This window comes from Eublepharis macularius, chromosome 7 (assembly GCF_028583425.1).
Source record: "Eublepharis macularius isolate TG4126 chromosome 7, MPM_Emac_v1.0, whole genome shotgun sequence".
Classification (NCBI taxonomy): Eukaryota; Metazoa; Chordata; class Lepidosauria; order Squamata; family Eublepharidae; genus Eublepharis; species Eublepharis macularius.
The window spans coordinates 49,383,166-49,401,883 of NC_072796.1; the positions used below are offsets into that span (position 1 = coordinate 49,383,166).

At 40.1% G+C, this 18,718-nt stretch overlaps 1 protein-coding gene across 1 annotated transcript in view; it reads left to right on the forward strand.

The window, feature by feature from the left end:
- The window catches only part of CARMIL1 (capping protein regulator and myosin 1 linker 1), a 176,770-nt gene that overhangs the window by 115,983 nt on the left and 42,069 nt on the right, over positions 1–18,718 (forward strand). Inside the window, exons 19-26 of the mRNA XM_054985287.1 lie at positions 2,214–2,313; positions 2,410–2,464; positions 6,084–6,256; positions 7,297–7,365; positions 14,687–14,780; positions 15,932–16,030; positions 17,181–17,309; positions 17,436–17,567. Of these exons, the coding sequence (XP_054841262.1) occupies positions 2,214–2,313; positions 2,410–2,464; positions 6,084–6,256; positions 7,297–7,365; positions 14,687–14,780; positions 15,932–16,030; positions 17,181–17,309; positions 17,436–17,567 (851 nt within the window). The remainder of the gene's footprint in view (positions 1–2,213; positions 2,314–2,409; positions 2,465–6,083; positions 6,257–7,296; positions 7,366–14,686; positions 14,781–15,931; positions 16,031–17,180; positions 17,310–17,435; positions 17,568–18,718) is intronic.

Below are 18,718 nucleotides of genomic sequence, written 5' to 3' on the forward strand. Positions count from 1 at the left end.
TATATGTGATACATTCAAATGTTAATAAGTTTATAAAGTCTTCATTCCAATGAATTAGGAAGTGGACTTTTGTCTTTCCAGTGTTGACATATAAATCTTTTAGCAACTGTAAGGAAATGGAGGGTCCTTTTCCATTGGCCGTTGGTTAGATTAGATAGACAGGCAAGTAGTTTAGTAGTATATTAACATCCTCAAAAATAAATGAGTTTTCTAACACAAAGTTAACATGACCAATAGCATCCACCCAAAGGGGATGAATGACTGAACATGTCCAAAGCATATGCTTAAGAATTACACTGCCAAGAGTTAGGCACTGTGCTTAAACCTTCAGTAAAAAGACACCTTGGCGTCCAATATACACTAAATATAAATTTTTGCTGAATCAGTCGCAACTTAAGATCCATAGTAGCAACAGGTATGTGTCTTAAAGCCTTATCCCAATGCTTTAACAAAATTGGATACCTCAGGTTGTTATTCCATTAATCTCTTAGGCTCTGTGTATCATATTAATTAACCAACCTCAAATATTTATGCACAGATATTGTAGATTTTGTTTTCTATTTTGATTCAATAAGAATCTCCAAAGTAAGGGAGATTCTGAAGCATTCCTAGCAGCCAGATCATATTTAAACACCACCTTACTGGGTTTTAATGAGGATAAATTTAGAAGGGTACTCTCAGCTCCTTGGAGGAAAACACTCTAGGCTGGCTGGTGTATTTGATCCTAAATGCCCGAAGAATGAGAGAGATCTCCATTATTAATCAGTGAAAGGATTTGCTTTATTTATAGCCCACCTTTCTCACTATAACTCATGGCATGTTGCAAAATATAAATAACAATACAATCAAACTGCATAAAACATCCATTAAACAATGTAGCAGGACAAGGATTACAGACTTGGAAAATAGTACGAACAACCAAAAACAGAAACCTCCATAAGGCATGGCATGCTATAAAAAGCAAGTTACAAAGATAGAAGACAAGCAGTAAAGCAAACATTGCAATAGAATTCAATCCTGTTTCTTTATAAAAGCAACCTCCTGAGCTGTTACATTATATGAGAGTTCATTGCTGCTAAAAAAAATAGGCAGAACTACATAACATCCCCAAACTGCTTACCAAGGCCTCTTCTGCATGGTGAATTTTACATTGGGCTTTCTGCATATTCAGCCCTTGAAGATCAGATCTGCTTTATTAATCATTTCTGCCTGTTACTGCTTCAATTCTTTAATTCAACAGTTTGAGGGAGTTGAACTGAAGTGGTGCCTGTTTTTTGTTTCTGCCAGGTTTCTGCTGTGGGTTTTGAGACATGTCAGTTTCCTCCTTGATAAGGCTGAAGATTGGTCAGTTTCCTCAGTTGAATGCTGAGGAAACTTACAAGGATTTTTTTTGAGGGGGTGGGTCTTTTTTTTTGATGACACCAATGTTGCATTGCTATTTATTTTTTAAAAAAATTCAGGAAAAAATGGATTGGTTGTTGTTCAACTCATCAGGATGCACGGGGATAAAAGGGAGGGCAAAAGGCAATGTCAGGGTCAGGCCTCACACTGAAGAGAGCATTCTGCACTTCAAAAAATCCTGGTTTGACTTTGCTGGGGAGAAAAAAACATTGGAGCATGTGCTCAGGGAGAAAAGCTGAGGAAAGATCAATTCTGCGACATGCAGCCTTTGTCTGCGTGGAATGCAGCAAAATCTGGGAAGTTTGGAGACTGAATTTGGGATATTTTGACCATGTGTGCAGAACTCTGGAGAGAAATTGATGCAGAATTGGGCCAGAACTTGATGAAGAGCCAAGTATCGGGATTTTTTTTCTCTAAAAAGTGTAAAAGCAGCTCAACGTGATTTACATTGAGAACATTGCAAGGTTGGAAAGGATAAGAAGAGACAAATAGCTCTACCTTGATGGTCTACTTAGATCTTAGGAAAAGCATCTTCAAAAGGGTGGAAGGGGGAAGTAGAAGTTTCATCTTATGCCTGTTACACTCTGCCTGCTTCCAAAGGGTTTTGGTATATGTATATGCATGTTTCATGTAAATCCTGCCTTGTGAAAATGGAGGTTAAACCTCTTTACTGTCAATGCTGTTGTTAGTTAATGAATATATTACAATAATTTGTTATGGAAATGTGTGACATGGTTGATTTAAACTCTTCTGACAATGTATACTTATAGGAATTTTTTTTTAAATTTCTGAATTTAACTGACTACTCACAGGCCTAGAATCTGACCTTTCAACTCTTATAGTCTGGCTGAGTAAAAATCGATCAATAAGACACTTGGCACTGGGCAAAAATTTCAACAACATGAAATCCAAGTAAGATTTTTATTTATTCAGAATTTTTTAAGAAATAAAAATCAGTTGATTAAAATGTCTAATTTCCCCTTTTATCTTCCTTGTTGCCTCCTGCAGAAATCTGGCCCCTGTTCTTGATAATTTGGTACAGATGATTCAAGATGAAGAGTCAGTAAGTAGAGTTCTCTCCATTATTTTAATGTCATCTAGGCATTAACTGACATTTTCATACTGCTCAGGTTTATGTGACAAATAATTTTCAGTTTTGTCTGACAAACAATAAGCAGAACAAAGTAAAAGAATTTGCTGATCTGAAACTGTTGAGCTGGTATACGAAGTTCTTCTGTCTTTTCAGCTGCATTCAGTCTCATTTGCACATTACTATCGATATGTTAAGGTTGTGTAGAGGTATTTGTGAGCTTTTTAACTACATCATTTTGTGAGGGGAAAAACTTTGTGAGAGGACCCTTGCATACTGAAAAGCTAGTAGTGGATATACATATGATGGTTTATTCATATAAAACATTCACAACACAGAGACATTGTGGTTAAGTTATTTTTGAACCTATACCAATGTAACAGGCCCTGAAGCCTTAACCATAGCAACAATGATATTTGAATAATGCATAGTAGTATAAGAATAATTCTGCCATCTTATTTCTGACTGTATATCTGTTAATCTTCATATTCTTTGGGACTGTAAGGAAAAACCTTGATATAAACTCTCCCTAATGTCAAAACAAAGCACAATATATAGAAGAACAGGTATCTGGTTCCATAGGCTGTGATCAACAGATTCTCTTACATCCACCCAAACAGGTGGTTAGTGTTGTTGCTTTTGACAATGCTGTTCACCTGTTAGAGATTAAACACAGCCTGGATTAAATATGCTTACACTTCTCTAAACTCTTCCAGGTGATTCACAGCAGCAGAAAGTTGCAGAAAGTTGTGCAATTTTTACACAAGACTGTATTCAGTAGTGTAATATTTTTGCACATAGAAACATGTACCAAAGATGTCATGTTAAGAGATCCCTAAAGCCTTGAGTGGTATAAATTGGCATAGCATATTGCATCAATTCATTCTAAAATCTTATATTTTTCATTACTGAGGCTTCGCTGGTGTTTTTCACCTCTGTGAACCCTGAAGCAGTTTGTTTTCATTTTAAAAGTAGGGAAAAAATGACAACTCATAATTCAGGGGAAGTATTCAGCTAGAAGGTGAGATGCATAACCCCAACTCAGTGCAGAGACAGGACATATTTATTGCACCATTGCCAGTCCCCTCTCCCAGATCCCAAGATTAACGTATCCCAGATATATTCCTCAAGAGTTTCTGTCTTAAGGGTACGCGGATTTCTCTGCCGCCTTTGTCATTACTGAACAGGGTAAACACTTTGTTCAGGGAGATGGCTAGATGAAGGGTAGGGTCATGATCTTTGAGGAATGGCGATTCGGAAGGAAGTGCCCCTCTGTTAGTGCTGTGCAGGTGGAGGAATCCAGTTAGAACAGCAGGTATGACAGTTTTTAAAAGACCGATGAGTATGTACGCATCGTGGGGGAAGACGAGCTTATCAGCAATTCATTGTAACAATGGCTTATCTCTTTCTGTGTGGATTAATTTCTTATTTCATTTTTTAAAAATTGTTGTATGCTGCTGATGTACTTTAGAAGATAGAGTTTTGTGCTGGAATCTGTTACAAAAGCATGAAGCACCTCAATTAAACTTTTGCCACCATTCCCAAATACCGCACAAATGTGAAGTTAATTCCTTCCAAATTATATGATGAATACAGTGGGAATGCATTAAGAGATTATGCAAATTAAAATAGCAATTTGATAGCTGTCATTTTAATCTTAAAGTGGATAAATTTATTTGTCAAGGACAGACTTTCCAATTATACAGTCTCATGCTTCTGCTTTCTTAGTTTGTATAATGTCCTCTTCTAGCGTAATGTCATTCCCCTCTGGGTTTTTAGTCTCCCATATGAAATTCCTGTAGCTAAAACCAGAACCACTAATCTTTTAAAGTTCCCAGAAAATTCCTGCGACATTTATGTCTTATCAATTTAACTACAAGATTTGTCTGCAGGGGATATTTGGGTCCTCCAAATTTTGTCACCTTAAGGTACCAATATCTGACAACCTAAAGATGCCTTAGGGTGGAGACAGACACAGTCTAAAGTGTGGTGGAAAGGGTTTGAATGCCCAATCCCTGACTTTTGTTTTAGGGCAAAGGATATGCCCAAATGACTTTCCACTACTTTTAGAAAGTCTTTCTGCCTTGTCCCTCAAACATGAAAGACAAGTTCAGAAATCCATAAGTAACACTTCACACATACACTATGCCTTCTTATACAGAGCGATATATCTACATTGATTATTATTAAAAAGAGTCCAGTAGCACCTTTAAGACTAACCAATTTTATTTTAGCATAAGCTTTCGAGAATCAAGTTCTCTTCATCAGATGCCTAGTCTTAAAGGTGCTACTGGACTCTTTTTGATTTTGCTACCACAGACTAACACGGCTAACTCCTCTGCATCATTGATTATTATTGGGCTTAATCCTAAGGGGCCATTCCTACAGCATAATAGCAGTTATGCTGAGGTAATGGCAGATGTGTTGGTGTTGGACAGAGGGTGATTTATACCAATTCCTTCCCTAAACTAGAGATCCCAACTTTTCCCCCTTAGGGTGCCTTGAACCCCATTGGGTTTTGGCTACAGTAGGAGCGGAAAGGCAGTGAAATCCTGCACCACAAGCTTCAATCCACTGGCAGTACTTCGCTTCTTGCCCAACTGAACATAGTTACCAGTTCAGTAAATATATAATTTAAAGCAGTGACCAAATTTAGAATGTAAAGCAGTTATCAAATAGAAACAGTAGTGACTGTATATAGCTCTTTAAAATTATAGCTCTGCATGATTGGCAGACAGTGCTCAGCATGGTGTGATTCTTAATGCACATTGATAAACAGTCCTTGTATTTCCCATTTTTAATCCTGTTCCTTTCTCACCACCTCCACAGTATCTTAGTATAAAATTTGTACATAGTTGTAAATCTGTGCCAAAAAGTTGATAGATTATGCTTACACACACACACCTCTACCTGCATTAGGCTTGCCAACTCTGGTTTGGGAAATGCCTGGAGATTTGGGGTTGGAGCATGGGGGGAACAGAATTTGGGGAGTGGAGGGACCTCAACACGGTATAATGTCATAGAGTCCACTCTCTAAAGCAGCTGTTTTCTTCAAGGGAACTGATCTTAATAGTCCAGAGACCAATTGTACTTCTGGAAGATCTAGAAGCCCCACCTGAGGTTGGCAATCCTAAATCAATATAAACATGGGGAACTGTAAAAGGCAGAACGTCTTGCAGTAGCTACAAAGAACAGGTCCTAAGGCTGGTTTCCACTTGGTGAGTGCTGGTTTCCATTGCTGAGACAGTCCTCAACTGCAGAACACATTCCTTCGATGATAGGCGCTTCTGCTCATGCAAGACCAGTATCTTGCAATGAGCTAAAAAGTGCCTAGGGCTAGATGGATGCAGTCTTCAGCTGAGGATTGCCTCTGCAATAGATGAAGGGTGTGTGAACTGAAATCAAGATCTAAACCAAGAAAACTAGTAAAATGTTTAGTGTCGTTCCTAACCGATCAATTCCACAGAATTTCAAAGGAGATTTTGAATCTCCTGTTTGATTGTGCACTGTTTTAAAGCTATATTGTTAATGGACCTGTGGTCCTAAAAAGAGTGTAATATGTGATAGTGTCCATTGTTTCTGTACTCCACAGCCCTTGCAGTCACTATCTCTAGCAGACTCCAAGCTGAAAACAGAGGTTACTATCATTATCAATGCACTGGGTAGCAATACATCTCTAACAAAAGTGGATATTAGTGGAAATGGAATGGGCGACATGGGAGCAAAGATGCTAGCAAAGGCTCTTCAGATAAACACCAAACTCAGGTATGAAAAGTGTTTGCATTTTTAAACATATCATCCTGGTTAACACTAACATTGTTTGCTGTCTTGTAGGCCATATCCCTGCAGAGACACGTAAACTAGCTGACTTTTTTTTTAAAACTGACAACCAACATCAGAGGCTATGTTTGGGGGTGAATAAGCAATGGGAGAAGGATGTCTTGCCCTATTACTTCCGGATGCTTTTCTGCTCAAAAGTGGCCCCTCTCTCCAGCTGCTTTCTCAGCTGTTGGGGGGGGGGAGATTTAAGGTCCCTTGGGATGGACAGTGTTGGGTGAATAAATGGCAGTAGGGAAAAGGGGTTAAATGATCTCTCCCACATGGGATCCTCCTATGAATTTGTTTCAGATTTGGACTTAGGGTCACTGTACAGGAGACATTTGGACATGTTTACATTTAGGCAAAGGGATCAAAGTTACCTCCCCAGGAAAAGTTAACATTTAGAGTGCATCCTATAGGTTGCTTGCTTAATGTTCTGTAAGTATTTTAGATATATATTTCAGCTTCTCATTTTGGGGCAACAGCCTGAGTTTTTTAGGAAGATGTGTATTTGCAATGCATAGTATTCCAACCTCAAAACATGTGTGGCTTGGATCCAGCGATATGCAAGTAGAAACATTAACTCACTTAATGCAGTTCCACTTATGCAACACCAAGCACTCTCCTCTCTGTACATTATGATACCTAGAAATGGTTGGACAAGATCTTGCACAGCGGGAATGCAATTAGTTTAGCTTAGAGCAGACAGCTACTACAGTCTTTTTTTTGCATTTCCACTTGTGCAAGAGCTCTAGTGCAAGCAGAAATTTAACACTGGATCCAGTCTCTGTGTGTGTATTAATGCATATGTCCCTATTCTTTATCCCTATTGTTATGTTTTGTCATGGAATTCTTTGTACTAGTATTTTACTTCTTAATTGTATTACTTCAGAAACACAGATCTGTCCCATTTCAAAAATGCTTTCTGGCTGGTTAGTGTTCAGCATATACTCCGTGACTTTATGTAACTTCTGATGTTCCAACAGAACTGTTATATGGGACAAGAATAATATCACTGCACAGGGCTTCCAGGATATAGCAGTAGCACTAGAAAAGTAAGTACTATGCAGTTGTCTATTTTGCACCAAATTGTTAGATTTGTATAAAACTTGTTCATGTTAGAACTTTGTGAATCATCATTTCCCCCTTCCCATCTCATGGATATTCAATTCCTTAAGAAAGAAACTATTTAAAAGAAACAGGAGCCTTGTGGCACCTTAAGATAAAATCATGCTAGAATAAAAACTAGTTATTTTGGTCCTTGTTATATATTTGGAAAATGGTGTCAGATCTTGATGAATTCTAATTCAGTGGTTTCATACTAGTTTTTCTGAAGTTGTTTGGCTGAAAAAATCATGTCCTTGAAAACTGTGTGCGTGTGGACATATGTGCTTGTAATTATTTAGCAATTTTTATGTATTGTAAAAGCTAAATGGTGTGTTTTTTGGATCTTGAAGTATTAGGATGTTAGCTTAACAAAGCTATAGGAAAAATGTATCTTTAGTGTTTTATTTGTCAGATTTTGAACATGAAATATAGAATATATCCTCTTACAATAACATGCCAGAGCAAAAAAGATTTAAAAAATAGATTCTTCAGTTGTGTGCAACTTTCATATTTTTCACAGATTTGACTTTGTTTTCAACTGAAAATTATCAGTTTCAGTTTTCCGTGACTCTTGTTTCTAGGTGGAAATTCAGTTTGAAAAACAGCATACCTGCTAGCTTTAAATACCAATTGGAAAGAAAAAAAAACACTTTCATGTTCCATCACATTGGCTAGAGCCAGTGCATCTTCATGGTCTGGATTGCAGCATGTCCTGCAAGAATCCCATATTTTTTGGTGTTATCAGATATAGAGATGGATGTAAGGGAAGGGGCGAGAGAGAGTGAGCTCTTATAAAAGCATTAGTTGTTTGATTTACCAGTTTTTAATCAGTTACTGCTTGCAGCTCTGTTTATTCCAAGTTCACTAGCGCTTAAACTTGATGATGTTACAGCAAAATTAGTGAGAAATCAACAAACAGCACTAAGGTATTATAGGCATCTTGGAGGAAAATAATCCATTTACAGACTGACAATGCTCAGTTTACTGACAAAAATAATCTGGCAGGGAAAAGGAGCAATGGAACATCCTGCCTACAATCTATGTTTTCCCTTCTGTCTGCCAAGATAAATGAAAAAGAGGCTTCTCCTAAGATTGAGGGTGAAAGAATGTGACAGAAAACAGAAATGTTGGTGCGAATACAATGACTGTGATTTTCTAAAGGTGACATCGTATTTACTTGGCATGGAAACTCAGGTCATCTGCTGTCTACTTCAATATTAAAAAAACTAGAGATACTATTAGAGTCCCAGCCATGATCAGAAAAGCTCTAAACACAGAAGACAGCCTTTTCTGGCACCGTTGGATAAGGATAGAAATGATCTTTTACACAAACCTATTTCAGACAATATTGGAAGCAACATCTCTTGGCAAATAATCTAAAAATTCTTCCATACTCAATTTTGTGTTATATGAAATTAATACAATAATTTTAGAGAAATTCTGCCACCTGTAAAATATGCCTTTCTTCAACAAGAAAAGAAATAAACAATAGCCACTTCATTTTAGCTACATCATAATGACTGAAAATAGCATTTTGATTTTTTTTTCAGCTTGGTGCATGATATTTGTATATATTTGCTACAGAAATCTGTAGTCCATTATGAAAAACAGCACAGAGTGCTGCATTCTCTCATCTTAATTACTTTGGTTCAATAGGGAGTGATTTATTGATAGTTGCATACCGGGTTTAAAAATGCAAAGTCTGGCATCTGGATGAGAGGATGCTGAGAAATCCAATTGTGCGTTATGATTATGGCAATTTTCAGAACACTCTTTCATGGAGCGCTAAAGACTGTGCCGGGGGTGGGGGAGCAAACCCAGTACATGGCCTTTAAAATACTTAGTGTCATCCAAGAGACAAAGGATGCAAACATATTGATAAAGATAATGCCAGCTAAAAATACGTCCATGTGCCGCACAGGGTGGGGATGGGGCTCCCTGAGTTGGTGACCTTTAGGTTCATAACATTAACTGTTGCTTAGGACAAAACATATCTTTGCAAGTTCATTCTTCTAAACTGTAATAGATTCTGCAAATCACATCAATGCAAGGCATATGCCGTGCTGTAATCAGAGAAGCCCAGGCATATATTTAAGAAGTTAATTGTCCCCCATCCCAAAATGCTATATTACAAAGATCAGTTGGTGGATTTATATTTACATCAAACAAATGAAGCTACTTTATACTGAGTCAGTCCACTAAGCTTTCACAATCAGTACTGCCTACTCTGACTGATGCCAGCTCTTCAGGCTTTTTATATTACCTACTACCTGGTCACTTCAACTGAAAATGCTAGGGATTGAACAGGGGACCTTGCACCTGCAAAGCAGGTGCTCTGCCACTGAGCCATGGCCCCTCACCCATTCTTAGTCAAGTTGCCATATTTATTGAAAAAGGAGTTTTCCCCAAATTTAATTGGGCTAATAATACTTCCCCTACCCTTTTCAATTAATATGCAGTTTCATTCATTGCATTGGTGTCTGTCCTGTCCTTCCTCTAATAAATTTGTTTTTATCTCACAGTAATTTTGTGCTAAACTGAGAGTAAGTTATCACCTAGATGAGCAGAAGGTTTAAATATGGGCTTTCTTCATTTAGACTCAACTCTGTCCACTGCATCTTTCTACTCTGCTAACAATGTTGAGTTACCTGGAACTATTAATGTGTAGGTGAGGGAGAGGGAGTATGGCCTTGGCGTTTAGGGTTAGGTTTAGGCTAGGTGACTCTTCAGAATTTGGGTACATGCAAACATCATAAACAGACTGATGGGGAGCATGATCTGGGTCCAGTAGAACCTTGGAAGATCAGCTAGATTTCCAGGGTATTCCAGACTAGACATGGGCACGATCTGAATTATGATTTAAAAAAAAAACCCCAATTTTGGCGTTTGTGCCATCATGACTCAGCTAATCGGTTCCATCCACAGCAACCGATCCAGCAGTCGGGGGTTTGCTTGTTCGGGACTTGATCGGATGTATCGGTTTCTGTTCAGAATTGCAGACACTCTTGCGCCAGTGATTTATTCCCGGGGCAATGGAGCCAGGGGAATGAGCTGTGTTTGCCCTCCTTCTGTTGCCTTCGAAACACGAATAGAAGCCTAGCTTTCCTTGATTAGCAGGCTTCCTTCCAACCACGGAGCAGCAACCCAGGGGAGGGAGGGGGAAGGGGGTGTTCTGAAGCCATGGGCACAAAGGAAAGGCAAAAGGCAGAGCGGGAGGCTGGGAGGCCGCCTGCACTGTTTATCTTTCCCCAGGACATGGGGCACGCAGGCAAGCCAGCTGCCCCTTGTCCTGGGGAAAGGCAAAAGGCAGTGCGGGAGGCTGGGAGGCTGCCTGCACCGTTCGCCTTTCCCCAGGACAAGGGCGCGCGGGCAAACCGGCCGCCCCTTGTCTTGCGGGGCAGGTGAACGGTGCGGGCAGCTGCCAAGCCACTCGCGCTGCCGCCAGTTCTGCAGCGCACCGAGACAGCCAGCTTGCTGGGGGGGGGGACCCAGGAGCGTGCGCACATGTGCGCGCAAGAGCCTGACTACGGTTGCCCTGGGCACTGGCAACCGTAGATCCGGCCCTGGGAATGTCCCCTCCCTGAGGGGAGGCGGCTCGTTGCCAGGTTAAAAACTCCCCCCCTACTCTAAGAGTGTGAGAGAGAGAGAGAGAGAGAGAGAGAGAGAGAGAGTGTGTGTGTGTGTGTGTGTGTCCCTCCCTCCCTGAAGGGAGGTGGCTCATCGCCGCCTCCCCCTGCCCGCCGGGCCTGGCAGCCGCTGCCACCAACCACCATTCCTATATCGCTGTAAACAGTGGGGTGCCCTCCCGCTTTGGCCTTCCTGATTCCGGATCAGAAATGGGACTTGATCAGTTAGAATCGGTGGCCTGGGTTCGGCAGCGGCCCGGATCCACGAACGGCTTAATCGGTATTTTTTTTTCGATCGTGCCCATCTCTGTTCCAGAGTGTGAGCTTTCAAGAATCAAAGCTAGCTCATGCTCTGAAAATCCAGTTGGTCTTTAAGGTGCTAACAGACCTGGATCTTGCTTTTCTACTATAAACCAATACAACTACCCACCTGAAACTGATGGGGATGATCCTGCTTTATTTCCAGGTTCACCTAGTTCCTTCTTCCTCTTCTCTTTCCTGTCCTGAGATACAGAATCAAAGTCTTTCCACCAACTCCAGTTAATTTGTTTATCCTTAAGAGTTCTAGTTACTGGAAAAGAATCAAATTCATGTCTCCCAGATCCTAGTCCAACGCTCTAATAATTATGTCGCACTGGTACATAATAAAGTGAATCTTTACAGTCATGCATGTTTAAAACTAATTTCTTCTATAGGTTTATGAATTTAATATTCCGGTTGTTATTTTTAAAAATCAGTGCCACTTCCAGTCATTGATGCAGAGGAGTTAGCCGTGTTAGTCTGTAGTAGCAAAATCAAAAAGAGTCCAGTAGCACCTTTAAGACTAACCAACTTTATTGTAGCATAAGCTTTTGAGAATCACAGTTCTCTTCGTCAGATGCATGGAGGGCAAGAAGAAACTGGTCAGATATATAGGTGGAGAGGGGAGGGAGGAGTAGATGCAAACAGTAGCTTCTGATATGGAGATCAGTTTGCTTCTTTTAAGGAAGTCAGTTGCTTCTGATAATTCATAGTCTCTATTCAATCCCAGTGAACCCAGTGAAGACGGAGGTCCTGCAGCTGGGACGGGGGCTGCCAGATGTTGGGATCCAGCTCCCTGCCCTGGATGGGACACCACTGGCAACTTTGCCAGTGGTAAAGAGTCTGGGTGTGCTCCTGGATGCCTCCCTATCGATGGAGGCCCAGGTCACGGCGGTTGCCAAGTCTGCATTTTTCCATCTTCGTCAGATCAGGCAACTTGCCCCCTACCTGACGCCCCAGGACCTGGCTACAGTGATCCATGCAACGGTCACCTCCAGGCTAGATTACTGTAACTCACTCTACGCTGGGCTACCCCTGGGCCTGATCCGGAAACTACAACTGGTCCAGAATGCGGCGGCACGGGTCCTGACTGGTATACCTTACCAGTCACACATCACACCTGTCCTGCGCCAGCTGCACTGGCTTCCGGTTGAATTCCGAATCAGGTTCAAAGTGTTGGTTCTTACCTTTAAAGCCCTGAGTGGGTTGGGACCGGCATATCTTCGGGACCGCCTCTCCCTGTACGTTCCCCGGAGATCGCTCCGATCAGCGAATAAATATTTACTTGTGGTCCCCGGCCCTAAGGAAGCCCGCCTCGCTTCAACCAGGGCCAGGGCTTTTTCAGTCCTGGCCCCAGCCTGGTGGAACGCACCCGGGCCCAGCGGGACATATTATCGTTCCGCCGGGCCTGTAAGACAGAGCTGTTCCGCCAGGCGTTTGGTGATTGAAGGGGGCGGTGCCATGTCGGCCTCCCACCTTTGGGGTGGGGAAGGTTCTCCCCACCACTGCACCTTGTTAATTTGTTTTATTATTTGTATATTGATTTTAGTTTTGTTTTTATCAATTTTAACTGTTCACCGCCCAGAGCCCCTGGGATGGGCGGTATATAAATTGAATAAATAAATAAATAAATAATAAATCCCAGCCTGAATGAGTCAGATTTACATAGGAATTCCAATCAGCAGCTTCCCGTTGGATTTTGTTTTTGAAAAGTTTCTGTTGAACTACAGTGACCTTTAAGTCCTTGATGGAATATCCTGGTAGATTGAAGTGTTCTCCCACTGGTTTCTGAATGTTGCCATTTTTAATGTCAGATTTGTGTCCATTTATTCTTTTGCGCAGAGGTTGGCTGGTTTGTCCAATGTACAGAGCAGATGGACATTGTTGGCACATGAGGGCATATATCACATTGGAGGATGAGCAGTCATTAACATTTTACAAGAAGTATAATTTAAAGCCGAGCACACACAACATTGTTCTTAAATTCATTGGAAATGACTTCAGTACAGTCTGATTCTGGAGAGTGCTACCAAGTCATAGATGACTTGTGGTGACCCCTGGTGGGGTTTTCAAGGCAAGAGACTAACAAAGATGGTTTGCCATTGCCTGCCTCTGGAATCCTGGTCTTCCTTGGAGGTCTCCCATCCAATTATTAACCAAGGCTGACCCTGCTTAGCTTTTGAGATCTAATAATACAACAACAACAACATTCAATTTATATACCACCCTTCAGGACAACTTAATACCCACTCAGAGCGGTTTACAAAGTATGTCATTATTATCCCCACAACAAAACACCCTGTGAGATGGGTGGGGCTGAGAGAGCTCCTAGAAGCTGTGACTGACCCAAGGTCACCCAGCTGGCTTCAAGTGGAGGAGTGGGGAATCAAACCTGGTTCTCTAGATTAGAGTCCCACACTCTTAACCACTACACCAAAGTGGCTCTCAGTTTGAGATCAGGCTTGCCTGGGCTATCCAGGCGAGGGTTCAGTATAGTCTATAATCACTACAATCCACAAAAGTTATTGACGTTCTGAATAATATTTTTATTTGTCAGCAAAATTCATGCAACATTCATGTAAAACATTCATGACTCTGGTGGGCCCTTGTGTTGCTGTTGTAACAGAAGCTGGAATTCCTAACTCTTAAGAGTAGGATATTTTGCAGTGACAACAGATTTAGAAAAAGGATACGGGTGTGCAGTAACTGTTCAGATGTGCAGTATTTGGTTATATAATTATTAACATTCAAAGTAGTGTGTTGGCATGCTTATGAATCAGTTGATTGATTTCAGCGTGAAGATGCAGTTGTCATAACAACAAAAACAACTATAATAGTAATAATTTCTAGTAACATGCTGGCAACTTTCTTCAGAAAGAAAAGCAAATTGAATTCTGTCCGGCACAAAGGATCAAACACGGCTGCTGCATAAATTCATTAATTTCCAAGGGCCTCCCCACTGAGCAAGCTTGATTTCAAGAGAGTACTTAGATGTATGAAGTTACATAGACACACTTTATGCAGATTTGAAGTCTAAATTACTAAGAAATATTACAAATTTGTAACTATGGTTAATAGGTACCCCTTTGCGTTTTCTGAAAAGCTAGAAGACATTAGATCTCTCTTTTTATGGTACTCCAGCGGCATATCAATACATATACTAAAAAAATGCAATATGTCAACTGCTGTTTGTTTTGAAATTTTGATTCAGAATCCCTTATTTGTGATTCATTGTGTATGTAGTAGTATTACAAAAGTGTACATCAGATAAAAGAAATGTATACGTTCTTAGATAGGACAGCTTTTGTATATCTAATGTTATTGCATAAATCTTTTTTAAAAGGAATTATACTCTAAGATTCATGCCAATACCTGTGAATGATGCTTCTCAAGCACTTAAAACAAACCCTGAGAAAACCGAAGAGGCACTTCAAAAGGTATTGCTTACAGTTACCCATTACTTGCAAACACATGGATGGGCAAGGAAAACCAAGTACCTAATATGTACAAATGATGGTGGTTTCACGGCTGGCTGAATAGAATTCTCTAGCGGAGTCAATTTGATTTTCATATGATCACAGTTAAAGGCATTATGATAACTAATAATCACTACTGCATAGAAATATGCAATGAGGACAATGGAAGCAAAACAGTCATATAAAAAGGCAGTTCTAATTAAACTGAGAATAGTTCATGTATTTAATAGGTGAAAATTGGTGATATTTTTATGCTTGTGTTCATATTCCTAGGTACTTGGGAATGTATTAGTGTGCCTGCCATTATTAGTGTGCCTGTCATTATTTTTCAAGTGTGGGGGAAGTTCTGCTCTGCAAGTGACAGAAAATGGGAACGACATTTACATAAAAATGCAAGACATTTGCTTATTGGGTTAACAAGATGGTTATTAGAATATTAACTTCAATATGAAGGGCACAAATAATTTTTAGTGGTTTTGGAATGCAATACTTTAAGTTTGGTTTTGTACATGGGATTTTATGTACAGGACATTTATTTAAATGTGAGGATGGAAGGAGTTTGAAGCACTCAAACACAACTCTTAAAATAGCATACATTGAACAATTTAAGACCAATAAAATAAAACAATTTATGACAATAAAAATGCACTAAAACAGAATTTAGTGGCTATTTCATATGTAGGAAATCAGGATGGATTGTCCCAATAGTGATCGTGACATTAAATCCCAATCCTAAAATGCACCAAGTTGCAGCAGGTTGCATTCATTTAAACGAATCCTTGTCAATTGGTTGGATTCAATAATCTGTGACTGGAGCTCTGCTCACAAATTAGAAGGTTCTCCTCTTGTAGCCTCCTGCGATCTTCCAAATGCTGCCGCTGTGGTTCAAGGATGCCTTCCCAAACTGTGCTGAGACAGTGGGGGACTAGAAAAATCCTTCCTCCTCCACTCACGGAAGTGCTGGCAGAAGTTTTCCATTTAAGAATTAAGCCGCTAAATTTTGTATGAATTGTGTGAAGCACACCTTCGTTTAGTTCTTGTCAATAATTTTTTAAAATATCGTGTTAATGCCCGCATGCGCAGATATGGGTTAATTTTACTTCTGTTCTTAGATAGAAAACTATTTACTTCGAAACCATGAGACGCGAAAATATCTACAGGAGCAAGCATACCGCTTGCAGCAAGGCATAGTTACTAGCACAACACAGCAGGTAAGCGTCCTGCCTTCCGTTTATCAAGGTATTCATCAAGTTGTGTCTTCCCAAATGCCTCTTATGTGCAAGATTGTTATATGTGTTAGAGCTGAACATGGACTCTTGCCAAAACCTTATTAGCTTTTAAGAAGTATACTCTTTTTCTTTAATGGAACATAAGTTCTTTCCACAAAAGGAATAAATTTACCACCTTACTCTTCCTGATGCAGCCCCTGTTCCTCCTGAAAAGCAACCCCGAGGACTGTGGGACACTTGAACAGTATGGAATGTGGCTTAGGAGCCACAATAAGAAAGGGAATTTGAGGGGCACTCCCTTCCCCCGTGCAAACATATGCTCCATTTGCAGTGATCATTCTGCTTATACAAGATAAGGAAGAATCCCATTCTGCCAGTTCTGCTTCAGCCTTCCATGTTGCATTCCAAATTAATCCTGCGGTCCTTCAACCTTCTGAAGTGGCTTTTCAAGTGATACTGCACAGGGAGGGGAAATGCTGCAGAAAGATGATGCACTCCCTTCCCCCGTGCAAACCTATGCTCCATTTGCAGTGAAGACAGTAGACCTGATCACTCAGTAGTTTCAGGAGAGATAGCTTAACCTGCCATGGTGTTAGAGTCCATATACATCATGGTCCTTCTAACAAAGTGTTATTAATGAATAAGCAAGGCTGTATCTCTTTTATTTGTAAGTGGTATCACCCTTGGTGCATGATTTGTTTGTTGAAAGAAGAAGTTGGCGAAGAAGGTATTAGCTTTAAATATATAGTTGGTGGAATAAAGAAAGTGTCCATTTCCATCCCAGTATTCTGCATTCTGCTTTCATTTTACCACGTCTAAGCAGATATTTTTGTAAATTGGGTGGGTAACCTATATAACCCCTTTCCTCATAGGATCCAGATACAAATTAGTAGCAGTCCCACTTGTCTTTCTGCCCTATTGTATTCCTTGTATGCAATGGATTTTTGAGTCTGTATATCCCATTACATTGGATCCATAGTAACTCCATTGCTACATGTATGAAGATTTTGGAATGAATTAAATGAAACAAAAGATTTGCACTTGGTTGCTTCTGTTCACCTTACAATTTAAGATTTTATATTTTCTTCTGTGTTTTCTTATGATGTTGCTATCCTTTCCCATTTTCCTGTAGATGATAGACAGAATATGTGTTAAAGTACAAGACCATCTCAATTCATTGAGGAACTGTGGCATTGATAGTATTCAAGAAGATCTAAAATCAGCAGAAAGACTTATGAAAGATGCTAAGAACTCAAAAACAGTAAGTGATACCAGCTGCTTCATATCAGTGATGTATCAGTTCCATTGGAACAGGTGTACATTTTTATGTACATCTTTGTTTATATTGAAGCTAATTGCCAAATGTTTGTTTTAATCTGTTTTACAGTTATTACCAAACCTGTATCATCTTGGTGGAGCTTCATGGGCAGGAGCAAATGGTTCCTTATCCAATCCAATTCAGGAAACGCTTGAATCAATGGCTGGGGAGGTTACAAGAGTTGTGGATGATCAACTTAAGGTATTAAACATTAAAGAACAGGATCAGAAAAAGAAATGTCAGAAGTGGTTCTAAGTTGCAGACTCCTGTCATATTTTTGCTAATGCTGTTTTCATAAACTTCATTGCATAGCATAAATTATTACAGAGACTTTTAAAACTCGGTTATATCCTTGATATTAAAAGTGAAAGGGGGTGGAAACACACCAAGATAATTTTTTCCCTGAAATTTATTACTGAAGTTGTACCAGAAATAATAGTATACACTAAAAGCTTTGTTATCCAGTACTTGATCATTCAGAACTCTCAGAACTGGTATCACCTAGAGGGCAAGCTCCTTCCCCCTCAGCCACCACATCCCTGCATCTTCAGGCTCACATATGCCTCATTCCCACCTCTCCAGCCAGCCATTTTGATGCTTCCAGGGCCTCCACATGGGTGTGGGGCAGAGAAAGGCCCCAAAGATCCAGAGGGGTCTAGCTCAGGCTGCAATCCCCATTATCATGAAGAAAAAAATTGAGTGTAGATCATGCCCAGGGATATTTATACAAATATATTTCCTTGTATCTTTGAATCTGTTATCCAGATCTTGTGAGATATGCTGGAGTCAGTCAGAAGCAGTTTTAGTGCTGCAATCTCAAGCAACAGGCAGAACTGCTAGGCCTCCTGGATCTATCCCATCAAGAACTACAAGTCTCTGAGTTCCTTTTGCATAGGCAGGAGTGACGGAACGGGCATTAAATGCAAGGATTACTAAATGTTGCATGCAGATAGTAGTAGTAGTTTATTTTTCACGGTCAGTGACCAGCAATTAACAAAAACACCAATAGAAGGTACCACAGGAGAGAATAAAACATCAAAAAAATCATTCGCAATACATGGGTAAAATCATTCATAATACAATAATATAAGATTTAAAATTCTCAGGGGTACAATAAAACCATTCACTTAGCCACTAAAGATTTCCTGATCCTTGAAGCAATCCAACCAAATCTGGCTACCTGATGCATGATCTTAGGGTGTCTGTCTGAAAAGAAACCCCTCAGAATGCATGTCCTTTGGCTACGGGTAAGGGGCAAAGTTGAAGAGAGAGGAAGAGATTTGTGAAGATTACTGTATACCTTGCAATCAAATATAATGTGTTCTAATGATTCTACAGAGAGAGAGGCAGTT